Consider the following 14,711-nt stretch of genomic DNA (forward strand, 5'->3'; position numbering starts at 1 on the left):
CGACGAAACGTATAGGCAGTATATTTATGTTTCCATGAATGCCCTTCCAGGGAAGGTAATGGTAGTGAAAAGTACTATACAGTCTACACGGTAGCGATTGCCCATTGCTGACCGAGGACTCCTTCCTCTTTCACTCTGCACTGTTTTAAAGTTTGGGGATAGCGACAAGGTACAAAGCTTCCTCTGTCCTCCGTTTTCTGTTGTTTTTTTCCCTTCCGGAGTCTTTGCTCCGGCGGCGATTATCTTGTTGGTGGATTATGGTCTTCCCTTCCGGGGGAAATTTGGGGTAGTTTTTTGTTTTTATCTGTCTTCGACCTGTTACTCTTCCAGAATTTCATTTGAATTTGCAGCTTTTTGTGTGAAGCTTTCTGCTCTGATAGGTTAGTTCCTTTCTCTCTTTTCCGACGCCCCTTGGGCTACTTTGCTTGAGGTACAGCCGTACAAACCACTGCGGAAAGAAATTTGCTGGATTTACCTCTAAGGCTCTCTTGATTTCCTGACGATTTCACAGGTATTCGGCTCGCTTACTGCACCACGACAGAAACAAGTAGAATTTTTTGGAAACTAGTCGTTACTTTTATTTAAAGATTTTTCAGATTTTAAGTATATCAATAACTACACACTCTCTAGCTCTGTTTTAATTCTTTTTTTTTTTACTGATATATTTTTTTTCTTAATAACTGTTTTGTTTCATCTGTCCTAGCTCCTTGTTCAACCCATAGGTTTAGATTCTGCGCGATAAATTTGGTGATTTGTACTTTAGTTTTAGGTTCCTGAATTGTTGCCATCTTGGTCTAGACTTTCTGGTTCTTTCTTCAATATACTTTCGCTGTTCCTCCATGTTTACTGTTGCATTTGTCTGAGATTTTCAATTTATCTAAAAAAATATCGTTCCATCATCTTCCGGACTACTCTAAAATTCTCATATTCCTGAAAATATCTTCTACAACTCTTTTCTGTGATTAAGTTTTCTTGTGGGGTGGTACCGATGTAGGTGATTATGAATAACAAGGATGGGAATTTTGGCTTTGATCATGGTGCCAATTTTTAGCATTGAGTTCGGTAACTATTGCCAGATTATCAATATGCGTTCGTAGCTTCTGCTTGCGGGCAACAGGATGGCGGACATGATTCTAAACGTTTCTCTTGTTCCGGCTTCGGAAGTCCTATCCCGGATTGTAGATGCCATAGTCGAGACAGTAAATGCTGCCGAAGATGTCCTCATTGAAAAGGAAAATTTTGCTGAACTTTCAACTTATTTGGAGAGGATCGTCCCTGTTCTGACAGAGTTGTCCAAGAAAAATATCAATGCTTCAGATAGCTTAAAGAATGCTGTTGACATTCTTAACCGAGAGATCAAAGTTGCGAAGCAGCTCGTCTTGGACTGTAGCAAGAGAAGCAAGGTCTATCTTCTAGTAAATTGCCGTAAGATTGTTAAGTCCTTAGAGGACACCACAAGAGAGATCAGTCGGGCATTGGGCCTCATCCCTTTGGCTTCACTGGATCTCTCAATTGGTATCACTGAAGAGATCAGCAAGCTGCAAGATAACATGCTGAGAGCAGAGTTTAGGGCAGCTGTAGCAGAGGACGATATACTGAAGAAAATTGAGTCCGGAATACGGGAGAGGACTGTTGACCGTTCTTATGCAAATAATCTGTTGGTTCTCATTGCAGAGGCTATTGGGATTCCACCTGAACAGTCAGCATTGAAGAAGGAATTCGAAGAGTTCAAGAAGGAGATAGAAGAAACAAAGCTGAGGAAGGACAAGGCTGAGGCTGTACAAATGGATCAGATCATTGCATTGCTTGGAAGGGCTGATGCTGCTTCATCTCCTGAGGAGAAGGAGATCAAATATATCATCAAGCGAAACTCTTTAGGTAGCCAACCGCTGGAACCTCTTCAGTCATTCTACTGCCCAATCACTGGAGAAGTTATGGTGGACCCTGTGGAAACTTCCTCTGGACAGACATTTGAGAGAAGTGCAATACAGAAGTGGTTTGCAGAGGGGAACACCATTTGTCCCTTGACCGTGACTCCACTGGACACATCAATTTTACGGCCTAACAAAACTCTGCGACAATCAATTGAAGAATGGAAAGATAGGAACACAATGATTACAATTGCCTCCATGAAAACCAAACTCCTCTCAGATGATGAGCAAGAAGTGCTAAATTCCCTTAGCCAGCTGAAGGAACTTTGTGAAGAAAGAGACTTGCACCGGGAATGGGTAGTATTGGAGGACTATATTCCTATTCTCATCAAACTTCTTGCTACAAAAAATTGTGATATGAGGAATCATGTTTTGGTCATTCTTTGCATTCTAGCAAGGGACAGTAATAATAGCAAGGTACTTTTCTACCTCCAGTTTGTCTCTCTTTTTCAGTTTATTGCCAAAACAGAGAAGAGGACTTCTCTAAGAACTAGCTTGACCTATATACACTGCTTTTTCTTTTTCTAATAAAATGAAGTAGTTATTTTTGGCTTGTTTTGCCTAGAAATCCTCTCAATATGACATCCTTGGTACTTTGTAGCCTACAAGGAAAACCTTCATCTCTCAATAAAGCTTGGATATGGTTAGAAAGATGGTTTTTCTTAGTTTATGTACTTTTTCAAGACAATGTGTATGCTGTGCAGGAAAAAATTGCTCATACAGAAAATGCCATTGAATCTATTGTTAAGTCCCTTGCACGTCGTATTGGGGAAAGTAAGTTAGCAGTAGCACTGCTTTTGGAACTGTCAAAAAATGAAGTGGTACGCCACTACATTGGGAAGGTTCAGGGCTGCATATTCCTCTTGGTGACCATGACAAGCCAAGACGATACACAAGCTGCCCGAGATGCGAAGGAGCTTTTGGATAATCTCTCAATTTTTGATCAGAATGTTGTACAGATGGCAAGGGCAAACTATTTCAAGCCTCTATTGTTGCGTCTTTCTTCAGGTACTTCCTTGCCCTTTTTTAAAAAAAAAAATTGTTTTGAATAACCACAACTTCATTGATAAAACCATAGGTCTGAGGGGGATAAAACTCGTGTAAAATACAAACTGGAAGCATAGAAGCACCACTACAATTTTATCACTATATTGTGACAATTAATATGCTATAATTGAGGATATGGATCTATGCAGTGAGAAACCCTCATGATACGATAATGCAGGCCCGGTCTAAAGTTGCTCTTATTTTGCTACTAATGAGTTATGGGTTTTGTATTAAGTGTTCTTGTCTATAATGGACCAATTATAAGCTTAAATTTAGGTCCATAGGGTTAACATGAGATTAGCGCCTTTGGTTAAGTGTTTGGGTTAGATTAGGATGCTTATTAGCTTGGTTGAGTTCTGTTTTGAGTGTAATTAAGTTTAGTCTAATCAGTATTAGTGTTTAAATTCATTAGGTTACTTAGGCATCATTTGATAACGTTACGCGTGTTTCTGTTCCATTTCTTACCAAAAACGTATTTTGGTGTTTTTGTTTGCAGAATAACGTTTCTGGGTTGCAAAATGGTGTTTGATAAACCTGTTACAGGAACGCATCCAGAGCACTTTTAGTACTGTAAAGGTGTTTGATAAAATCTGTTTCTGCAACAGTTTTGTAACGTTTACTATAAATTACAGAAATGTCATTAATACTATAATCCATATAAAGTCAATGATTTTAGGACATTAAAAATTATTACAAATCCATATAAAGTGTATATTAAAAAAAAGAGACAAAGATGCACTAATAGGTTACTATAAATTAATATAGTTTATGGATCGATTAGACATTCAAAAGTTTTAAAGAATACAAATAGGAAATGTCTCATTCATTTTTGCATCTTCAAAACCAGAGAAGCAACAGAATTTCATTCAAACTATCAACAAAAAAAGAAAGAAGTAAAAAAAAAAAAAAAAACACAGAGAAGCAGACATTGTATGATGTTCATGATTGTCTTCTATGAACAGTTGAATAAAAAGGATCTTGGTGGATTCAAACCACCATCCCCTTGGAACATGCTTGAGACATTCTCATGTTCCAAGTGCTCTACCAATTTGAGCTAAAGACCCAACAAGTAAAGTTTGAAATTTACAAGTAACCATGAGACCATGCCACAAACCATGCTTCAATGATAATACCCAATGGGGATCTTGCCATAACCCTTCCTAATGTTCTCACATGTATTGAACAAAACAAGAGATCATATAACAAAACAAGAAAAAAATTATTGAATAGGAAGAGCAAAATCAATTGTTTCTTCATTAGATAACAAGTCACTGATGAGCAACAAGCACACCATCCAGAACTCAGCTAATCTAACCCTGTCCAGCACGGGAAACATGTTCTTATACTATTTGCAGCACACTCTCTCTTGGTTATTTGTTTGTTAATGGGTTATATAGCTGTGATGCATGCAAAGGAGAATAAGAAGGGTTAGTAGCAGTAGCAGTACAGGACTGATAGTGGTTGGCCACTACACCCATCCATGAATGAGTAAATGGGGAGGGCCATGATCTCAGACACCAAAATCCATTTGGAATCCATTAATTCCTTTGTTACTTTACTGATCTAAATTAAAAAGAAATGAGAGAGGGGAACCAAACTGTAGGTGTGATGAGTGATGACTGATGAGGCAGTGACTATGAGAGTGAAAGGATAGTTTTCTTATTTTTCCCACACCATCTCCCAACTATGAAACACCTGTTCTTCCTTCTCTTGAGATCTGTAAGAGATACAATAAGAGAAAATCATCTCTTCTTAGCTACGTATAACAGTGTTTGATAAATTTGTAAATATTCATCCTAAAGGGGATATATATTATTAATATTGAAAGCCCTATCTTATAGCTCAAACCTAATACATAATGTAGTAGGAGGGTTGGTTGGATTTGTAGGCCAGTATGTTGAGAAAGAGAAGAAAAATTGAAGAAGATAGTGGCATTTTCTCAGATGTACAGAATATTATCCATGCATGCCTGCTGGTAATAATAGTTTATATATTATGCTTTCAACATATATGGTAAAAAAAAGTTATATATTCTGATGCTTTACAATGTTCCTTAGGTTGTTTAAGAAATTTTATATGTGGTATACTGGTATTTCTGTTGCATCCTTCATTGATAAGCTGGGAAGATGTGGGGAGTCTTCAACTCTAAAGACCTAAGACCTCATCAGAAGCCCAGAAGACAATATTTTTGAAGGGAAATTTGGGTTATAAGGAGAAGAAGAAACTGGGGTTGGTCACTGGGTGTGGTGGTGGGCTGCTACTGTGCTGTGGTGTGGTGTGTGGGGTTGTTGTTCTGGTTCCAATTAACTTATTAGTTTTCTAATTACTTGTTTCCCTTTCTCAAAATTTTCTGTAAGGAATAATGATAGAGAGAAGAAATAGTCCTACCCTGAACTACAGAAATTAAAATGGTGGAGCAACTGTAAGTTGCTCAATTTCAACAGATGAATACACGAGGTAATCTCGAATCCCATATACAGATTGTAATTTATCATTTGTCACCTCTCCTGCAATTCAATGCAGTTTCCCCCCCTGAACCCACAAGCATGACAGATGCAATCACTGGTAATCCCCTTCAACAAGTCCCAGTAAAATAGAGAGAAAGAATGAGAGATTACCTTGTTTGCAATCACTGGTAATCCCCTTCAACTATTTGGACTTTTGGAGTAAAATCCCTACATTTGCAACATGAAAAGCCCTAAAATCAGGCCTATTACAGTGAATTGAAGATTGCATGAGACCACCCTAAAATCAAAAGTGTAAAATCCATACCTTTGGTGGATTTCTTCGACCTACAACTCAAATGAAGAACAGCAGAGAGTAGCAGTCCAACATTTCCTGACAAAATGTCATTTTTTTGTGAGATTTTACCGAGAAAGCGAGATAGAGAGGCGAGAAACAGAGGGAGAGAGAGAGAGATGAACAAATAGATAGCAAAATAGAGAGAAGGAACAATAGAGATAATCTCGAATCCCATATACAGATTGTACTTTATCATTTGTCACCTCTCCTGTAATTCAATGCAGTTTCCCCCCCTGAACCCACAAGCATGACAGATGCAATCACTGGTAATCCCCTTCAACAAGTCCCAGTAAAATAGAGAGAAAGAATGAGAGATTACCTTGTTAGCAATCACTGGTAATCCCCTTCAACTATTTGGACTTTTGGAGTAAAATCCCTACATTTGCAACATGAAAAGCCCTAAAATCAGGCCTATTACAATGAATTGAAGATTGCATAAGACCACCCTAAAATCAAAAGTGTAAAATCCATACCTTTGGTGGATTTCTTCGACCTACAACTCAAATGAAGAACAGCAGAGAGTAGCAGTCCAACATTTCCTGACAAAATGTCATTTTTTTGTGAGATTTTACCGAGAAAGCGATATAGAGAGGCGAGAAACAGAGAGAGAGAGATGAACAAATAGATAGCAAAATAGAGAGAAGGAGATGTTACCTGAACCACTGCGCGATCCGTTCGGTGAAGGTGGAGTTCAGACCGTTTCTTTGAGAAGGAGGTTGAGAGAGAAGGGCTACCTAGATCTCAGATCGTTTCTCAAAGAGCGAGAGCGAGAGGCTACCAGGATCTCAGGTGGAGTTCAGACCTTTTCTTCAAGGAGGTTGAGAGAGAAGGGTTTTCAGGGAAAGGTCGAGAGTTGTATTTGATTTTAGGGCTCTCCTTCTTGTAAACACGGGTAACAGTTTTTCACTTTGGACCACAAAGTGGTAAAACCACTATTTGTTGTTTCTACAAAACAGTTTCTGTTGGCAAAAATAAAGATAAATTTTGATTTTTGTTATCAAAAACACTAGAAACTAAACGGGTTTATCAAACAGTTTTTCTGTGCTATTTGTGTGCTGAGAACACAAATAGCACAGAAACACCAGAAACATAACGTTATCAAACGGTGTCTTAGTGTTTATTTAATTATGTTAAAATTTCAAACACTACTTCTGAGGATTTTCTATTAAGATGTAACCCCTGTCAGATTAGACAGTAATTGAATTTTATTTGTGAATGTGTGTGAGTTGTGAGCTCTTCTCCCCTTCCCCTCTTCTTACTCTCTCTTCTCATTCTTCATGTCACTGTTCACGGGTGCTGTTCACAGTCCCAGAACAACCCTCCAATCTCTTGTCTTTTTTATTTTCTTTATACTCTCTTTCTAACCCCATTGCAGGCTCCTGAAATCGACAAACCAGAAAGCCTTTTAAACCCTGTTAAATATGCCTCCTAATAGCACAACAAGATGTTTTTTTTGTCCCTCAAGGCAATTGGAAAATAAAGAAATCAGTAAGTTTTTTTGGTTGCTGAAAAGTGTTCTATTAAATTTTGATAGAAGAAAACAAAAACAACCCAAAACACTTTTGTTGTTTTAAAACAAGACAACTGAAAGTGTATCCAAATGCAGCCTTACAGTCATGTGTGCAAATTTTCAGAAGTAGACATCGGGCTATTCTGAAACAACTTGTTCATCAAATTACTGTTGCTCAGATGATGATGTTGAGATAGACAAATTTTTAATGTTCATTGATATCAGAAATATTTACATGTCAATCTTTTGTTTGAATATGCCAATGGATTGAGAATTTAATTCTTCTCTTCTTGGTAACTTTTTTCTTTTAAATATTCCCTCTAATGCAATTTCATTTAAAAAAAAAAAAGTTTGATGGATTGGATGGACTGTAATTGGTGCTCATTTGACAGAAAAAGTTGCAGAGTAATTAGTTCAACTTTTACATAAACAATTGGTAATGTTAGTAAACTTGAATATCTTTCAATCCACCTGTTGCCATGGTTTATTCTGTTGTAGATTTCTCTCAAAGTATTGGTCACTTTTTGTAATATGTATTATGTTGTGCATATGTTGGAAGATCATCATTTGTAAGTGTAAAAGGTTTTATATGCTTCATTTGGGTATATTTGTAGCACTCATACTTTTCTAGAACTCACACACATGAAACTGCAGGGCCTGAAAATGTCAAAATGATCATGGCAACGACTTTGGCTGAAATGGAGTTAAGTGATCACAGTAAATTGACTTTGTCTGAAGATGGGGTACTGGGACCACTTCTTCACTTGGTAACACTTGACAATGTGGGGACAAAAATAGTGGCTGTTAAAGCTCTTCAGAAACTCTCAACTGTACCACAGAGTAGCTTGTTGATGATTAGAGAAGGTGTAGTGGGCCCATTGCTTGACCTCCTCTACTGTCACAGCACATCTTCCCCAAGCTTAAGAGAACATGTAGCCGCAACTATTATGAACCTTGCCATATCAACTGCAGCGGAAGAAGCCAGTCAGACAGAGCTGTCATTGTTGGAATCTGATGAAGACATTTTCAGACTATTTTCATTAATTAATTTGACAGGACCTGATGTACAACAAAGCATTTTACGTACCTTCCATGCCATGTGCCAACCCCCGTCTGCAAAAGATTTAAGGTCTAAACTTAGACAGGTATGCATTTTGTTGATGTTTCTCTTCTATCCATTTCTACAAAGATGTGAGACCTTTGGGTGGTTGAGGCATAAATATCTGTGCGTTTCTCTAAGAGCCTTAGTCTCTTGTTATTAACATTCAACATTACATTACGTTGCTTCTAACTGAGGCATCCGATGGCCTCCGTAGAACATGGCCATGTCACCACAAAAAACTCTCTCTAAGTTTATCATGAATTAGGGCTAATCCCAATCCAGCTCTAATATGGTCATTCCTTACTTTATCCTTCCTAGTTTTCCAGCACATCCATCTCAACATCCTCATTTCTACAACGCCAAGTTTATTTATACAACACTTCTTTACAATGCAGCATTCTGCACCGTACATCATAACTGGTCTAATGACAGTCCTATTAAAATTTCCTTTAAGCTTTGAAGGGATACACCGATCACACAAAACTCTGGACGCACTTCTCCACCCTATTTTAATCCTCTGGGCAACGTCATCCTCTATGTTGCCCTCCTTATTTACGACTGATCCCAGATATTAAAGAATATTCACTTTGTGGGATCTCTCTCTCACCAATATTCACCGCCTCATAATCCGTCCCAATGTTGCTAAAGTACACACCATATATTCAATCTTTTTTTATTTTCATATATTCAGTTTTAGTTCTACTTATCTTCAAGCCTTTTGATTCCAAGGTTGATCTCCATAGTTCTACTTTGGCGTTAATCCCTGCTTGAGTCTCATCCACCAAAACGATATCATCTGCAAAGATCATACACCAAGGGACCTCATCTTGTATGCCTCTGGTTAAGTCGTCCATTAGAAGCGCAAACAATTAAGGGCTCAAGGCTGATCCTTGGTGTAACCCAATTGAAATTTGGAATTTACTACCTTGGCCCCTCGCCATTCTAACACTAGTCACCACATCAGCATACATATCTATAATTATGTCTACGTATTTACATGACACCCTTCTCTTCTCTAGAATATTCTAGATTAACTCTCTAGGGACTCTGTCGTAGGATTTTATAGGTCTATGAAGACCATATGTAGATCCTTCTTGCCCTCTCTTTATATCTTTCCATGAGTCTCCTAAGTAAATTTCCTCTATCGAGGATCTTCCAGGCATAAAACCGAATTGATTTTCTGAAATAGTAGTCTCCTTTCTCATGTGAGTTTCAATAACCCTCTTCCATAACTTCATTGGTTTGCAAAATGTGCAATTAAAGTAGGTATGTTAGCATGGGATTCTATTGGCAAATATATTTACATGTAGGCAGATTGCCCTGTTCAATAAATTTTCAAGAATGACCTAGTTTTCTCTCCCCCCCCCCCCCCCCAACCTCACCCACATTTCTAAACTGAAATGAACCCATCTAATACTTGCATTTGGCACATTTTGCCTAAAATTATGCTATACTGTGGTAACATTTTAAATGGTGCTTTTTTTTTATGCCTCAAAATGGGCCTAAACACCACTAATACGTAACTTGTTCTTGTTTTATCAATTTCTATTGGTAGCATATAATAATTGATTGACTGGAAATTTTGATTTCTTTGCTGGGAATATTTTACAGTTTTCAGCTATTCAAGTATTGGTTCAGTTATGTGAGCTTGATACTGCAACTGTACGAGCAAATGCTGTGAAGCTGTTCTGTTGCTTGACAGCAGATGGCGATGATGGCTTGCTGTCAGAGCATGTTAATCAGAGGTGTGTTGAAACTTTACTCAGGATCATCAGAACTTCTAACGATAATGAAGAGATTGCTGCTGTAATGGGTATCATTGTTAACCTCCCCGTGAACCAAACCCAAATCACTCAGTGGCTTTTAGATGCAGGCGCACTTCCGGTCATTTTCAGATTTCTTAGTAATGGAAATTATACTGGTTCAGCTAGAAACCATCTAACTGAGAATGCTGCAGGAGTGATATGCCGTTTCAGTGTTACAATTAATCATGAGTGGCAGAAGAGAGCAGCAGAAGCTGGCATTATCCCTGTATTGGTACAGTTGCTGGACTCCGGAACTGCTCTGACAAAACAATGTGCAGCCATTTCACTTGCTCAGTTTTCAGAGAGTTCAGCTGTGCTGAGTAAACCAATAAAAAAACAAGGGGGATTGTGGTGCTGGTCAGCCCCACCCGAAACTCGCTGCCCAGTGCACATGGGCATTTGTGATGTGGAGTTTTCGTTTTGTCTTTTGGAGGCTGGTGCGGTGCAACCCCTTGTGAGGGTGCTTGGGGAGCCAGATATTGGAGCCTGTGAGGCTGCTTTACAGGCACTGTTGACTCTGATTGATGGTGAAAGATTACAGAATGGTAGTAAGGTGCTTGCGGAGGCAAATGCCATTGCAGCAATCATTAAGTTATTGGGTTCACCCTCTAGCCAACTACAAGAGAAATCTTTGAATGCTTTGGAGAGGATTTTCCGGCTGGTGGAGTTCAAGCAACAGTATGGGGCTCTAGCTGAGATGCTTTTAGTAGATATAACTCAGAGGGGAAATAGTGCTATGAAATCTTTGGCAGCCAAAATACTTGGTCACCTGAATGTGCTTCACGACCAATCCTCTTATTTTTAAATTAATCGAACGTTAAAGGTTTTGAACCCCTTCGAATTGAACACACATTGTTGAAGCAGAATCATGTCTGAAGAAGTTGGACATCAGGCACAATATGATACTTGGGCATTGATAGAAGATTATTATTGGCCACAAATCGTGTATCCTATCTTCTAATTCTGTAAAGATTGAATTGAGTTTTGCTTAGAAAGAAGATCAAGCAACTGAAGGGGTGGAGGTCCTCGAAGTATTTGTATCGAGGCCTCAGTGCAGAATTTAGGATAAACAGTGTACATTACCTCTGTCCAGTCCTGCCAATGCAAGGTCATTTTAGAATTGAAGAACTTTGATTCTTTTGGTGTATTGTTGACAAGAATGTGTTTGTATTTTATATAGAGGCCAATAACAGGGTACGGTTCTTTGTAATCAGGGCAGTCTATTATAATAGAAGAAGTTGAATTTGGAACGGAGACATTCATGATTCTTGTAAACTTAAGTCAGAAAACAGGGCAATTATCAACAATCACCCCTTTGGCGGTTGGGCAAATAGCCAAAGGGCAGCCATCTAGGTTTGCTCCCCACCAATTAATGCCGACTCCCTTCAGGCCCAAGCACAGAAACAGGAGCACACCCATGAAGGCTAGGCCAGCGTCTAGAGCCCCTGAGAGAACATAATTGTGTCGTTGCCACCAGTTTTGCTGGTATCTATAGAGGATGAAGCCAGAGACGAACCCAAGAAGTAGCCAGGTGCTGAAGTTGATAGCGCTGGCAGGGGGCATCATTCCTGTAGCACCTAATAGGATTGGCATGTTGATGAGGCGGATCCATTTCTGCTGAGGGAAGGCTTTGTGTGCAACCCAGACAAGAACTGGGGCAATGGCTCCACCTAGGAAGAACCAATTGACAGCTGAATATGAACCGAGGTCCCCAAAAAATCTGTGAGGGCCAATCAGCCCCCAGATAACAGATGCGTCGTAAAATACACGGTCCATTGAACATGTCCATGGGCTGTTGGGGGGCAGCAGGGAAGTGTCACAGATGTTGGGGATGGAAGTCATTAGCCACCAAGCAGTTCCCAGGTAGACCAAACAAGATAGCAAGGTTCCTACAACCTGACTCATAATGTAAAGAAGAATAATATAGAGGATCAATGCCCATTTGGAAATTGTTTTGTGGCTAAAAATCACATTATTCCTCATTGAGAAAATGAAAAGAAATGAAAAACTAAAGCTAACCTGGGCCAAAAACATTGTTCTGGGAGGAATCTTCATGTAGTGACCAAGCTTGAAATCTTGGAGAAAGGTGACAGCTTGAGTCATACTGATATATCCATACGCCTTGAAGCACATGTTGGCAACAGGGCGCCCTGGGTAGATGTACCCTATAATATACTCGGTAATGATGTTCAACCCTGGTACCTGTTACATTGGCAAGTGATCAGGCTCTCACCCCATGGACAAAATATGAAGAAAAAAAGGGAATTTTGAAATGTAAACAAGAGTAAAAAGAAACCCACTTGGTTTGTGGTGGCATAGATGATGCCAATTGGTAGAATGAAGATCAAGGCAATGAAACAAGCTATTAAGACTCCCCACCATGGTAATTGAAGTTGGTCGTTGTAGTACTGACAAGCAAAGATAGTGGCAGCAATGTTCAAGAGGAGGATGCAGATGAACCACCATTGGGGCACTTGCTTATACTTGCTCATAAGCCTCGTGTATATGTCCATCTTTCTCTTGTCCTTCAAGGCCGATTTGCTTAGCTCCAATATTTCCCTATTATGGGGTTTTAACATGGGATTTGTCACTTACGTTGCTGAGAAATTTATGTTTGTAAAGATTAAGAAAAAGTAAATTAAGCTAATCTCTACTATTACTGTTACCTTCCATGGAAGACAAGAACGTGAACAATAGTGGCAGTAAGTGCAGCGAAGCCAGCACCATAGGTAATGGCAAAGAAGGTACTGATGTAAAGAGGGCCGTTCTGCTTGTAGGCGTTGAGGTCAATTTGGAAGTTAGAGTTGATGATAGAAGAGATGTTGTAGGTTTGGCCGGAAGAAGTAAAGAGTTGGCTGGAGTAGATGGGGAAGGCTTTGGCATTGTAGATGTTGAGCCAGTAGGAAGCAGGGACGATGAGGTACACGAGGACGAGGAAGCCAACGCCGATGTTGGCTGTAGCAAACCAAGGGCTGGCGAGTGGACTTCCAAGGTAAGAAGTGGCTGCAGACCAGTCCAAGGCCAAGGCACCGATGCCCAGACCATGAAGGCCGGAGCCCAGTTGGTGGGCGAGAACAGATTTAGGGAAGGCCCAACAGACTCAAGACATGGAGGTTAACATCGGAAATAGATAACCAGGAAAGAGGTAATAAGCAAAGCTACACATGAACACAATTAGGAAGAACTGGTTACGTGTCAGCCGGCCCTTGAGCTCTTTTCTTTATCATGTAACGCGCTGCAAGCAACAATAATCAATCAAGCAATAGTTGTTATATTATATATATATATATATATATATATATATATATATATATATATTATCCATTACTTTGCCAAAAAAAAATATTATCCATTAACTTCTTCATTCCGTTTTAAGTCTTTAACCATCCATCCTTTCAGATCCTACTTTTTAGGACTGTTCTTCCTTTTATTTCTCTCTCCATATATCCATTTTATTTCACCTGTAAATAATAAAAAAGAGAAAAATAGAAGAGAAGAGAAGAAGGAAGAGAAGAAGAGAGGTGGCCGTAACCTTGAGAGTCACAACCTTGTGTTGGGACTTCCGACTTCATTAAATATATATAGAACTAACCAATACAAGGATATAATAAGAACTAACCAACAAATAAATAAAAAAGGACAAAACAGCCCTTGGGGGGAATTTGTGACTTGAACATAGCGCTAGCCACGATTTCCCTCCCCCTTATTCAATTACTTCTAACACTCCTCCTCAAGCTGGAGCATAGATGTTAACCATGCCCAACTTGTTACAAATATAATCAACTCTACCACTCCCAAGAGACTTGGTAAAAACATCTGCAAGTTGTTCTCCTATGCGAACATGACTTGTAGAGATAATTCCTTGTTGTAGCTTTTCTCGAACAAAGTGACAGTCGATTTCAATATGTTTTGTTCTCTCATGGAACACTGGATTTGATGGAATATGAATAGCAGCTTGGCACACCACAATTGCATAGGAGACACTCTCAAACCCAAGTTTGGTCAACAACTGCTTTGCCCATATTAATTCACAGGTGACATGTGACATGTGCCATGGCTCGATACTCGGCCTCTGTGCTAGATCTGGCCACAACAGATTGTTTCTTGCTCTTCCAAGACACAAGGTTCCTTCCAACAAAAGTGCAGTAACCAGTAGTCGATCACCTATCAATAGGAGATCCAGCCCAATCAGCATCACAAAAACCTTCAATACGTCCATGTCCATGATCAGAGTATACTAGACCACGTGATGCAAAGCTGAACCACTACATCCGTAAGAAGAAGAGGAACAGGAAGCTGCTGTCCAAGTAGTAGTAGTGATACTTCCTTAGTTTTATTTTAGTATTTTGTGTTTTTAAATTGAACCGGCCCAACCTGGTTGAACCAGTGGTTCAATTAAAGTGACTTATCAACTCCTCTTTCTGTGCCCTCCTTGAAACCCGGGATCTCATTGAGAATGCCCCCTTGCATTGCGGCCATGGTACTAAATCTCGTTTCGTTTCAGTGTTTCGGTC

At 39.4% G+C, this 14,711-nt stretch overlaps 2 protein-coding genes across 2 annotated transcripts; one reads left to right on the forward strand and one right to left on the reverse strand.

Moving 5' to 3' along the window:
* The first annotated feature begins 896 nt into the window (after nucleotides 1-896).
* Nucleotides 897-11,447, forward strand: LOC122666128 (U-box domain-containing protein 44-like). The gene is made up of 4 exons (XM_043862252.1): nucleotides 897-2,348; nucleotides 2,636-2,939; nucleotides 7,945-8,435; nucleotides 10,004-11,447. Exons 1-4 carry the CDS (start codon nucleotides 1,119-1,121, stop codon nucleotides 11,000-11,002), a joined length of 3,024 nt encoding a protein of 1,007 aa, XP_043718187.1. The 5' UTR covers nucleotides 897-1,118; the 3' UTR covers nucleotides 11,003-11,447.
* A 20-nt stretch (nucleotides 11,448-11,467) lies between these two features.
* On the reverse strand, nucleotides 11,468-13,452 carry LOC122666136 (oligopeptide transporter 7-like). The gene is made up of 4 exons (XM_043862264.1): nucleotides 12,864-13,452; nucleotides 12,498-12,756; nucleotides 12,217-12,399; nucleotides 11,468-12,093 (listed from the first exon to the last, which is right to left on the reverse strand). Exons 2-4 carry the CDS (start codon nucleotides 12,708-12,710, stop codon nucleotides 11,479-11,481), a joined length of 1,011 nt encoding a protein of 336 aa, XP_043718199.1. The 5' UTR covers nucleotides 12,711-12,756; nucleotides 12,864-13,452; the 3' UTR covers nucleotides 11,468-11,478.
* Nucleotides 13,453-14,711: the final 1,259 nt, after the last annotated feature.

This window comes from Telopea speciosissima, chromosome 6 (assembly GCF_018873765.1).
Source record: "Telopea speciosissima isolate NSW1024214 ecotype Mountain lineage chromosome 6, Tspe_v1, whole genome shotgun sequence".
NCBI classification, from domain to species: Eukaryota; Viridiplantae; Streptophyta; class Magnoliopsida; order Proteales; family Proteaceae; genus Telopea; species Telopea speciosissima.

What these genes read in the sequence shown, in the direction of transcription:
- LOC122666128 (XM_043862252.1), top strand. Translation starts at nt 1,119, where the DNA reads ATGGCGGACATGATTCTAAACGTTTCTCTTGTTCCGGCTTCGGAAGTC. An exon ending in GGGACAGTAATAATAGCAAG is followed by an intron (nt 2,349 to 2,635) that starts GTACTTTTCTAC and finishes TATGCTGTGCAG; the next exon opens with GAAAAAATTGCTCATACAGA. An exon ending in TAAGGTCTAAACTTAGACAG is followed by an intron (nt 8,436 to 10,003) that starts GTATGCATTTTG and finishes AATATTTTACAG; the next exon opens with TTTTCAGCTATTCAAGTATT.
- LOC122666136 (XM_043862264.1), bottom strand. Translation starts at nt 12,710, where the DNA reads ATGGACATATACACGAGGCTTATGAGCAAGTATAAGCAAGTGCCCCAA. An exon ending in TCTATGCCACCACAAACCAA is followed by an intron (nt 12,400 to 12,497) that starts GTGGGTTTCTTT and finishes CCAATGTAACAG; the next exon opens with GTACCAGGGTTGAACATCAT. An exon ending in GAACAATGTTTTTGGCCCAG is followed by an intron (nt 12,094 to 12,216) that starts GTTAGCTTTAGT and finishes ATTATGAGTCAG; the next exon opens with GTTGTAGGAACCTTGCTATC.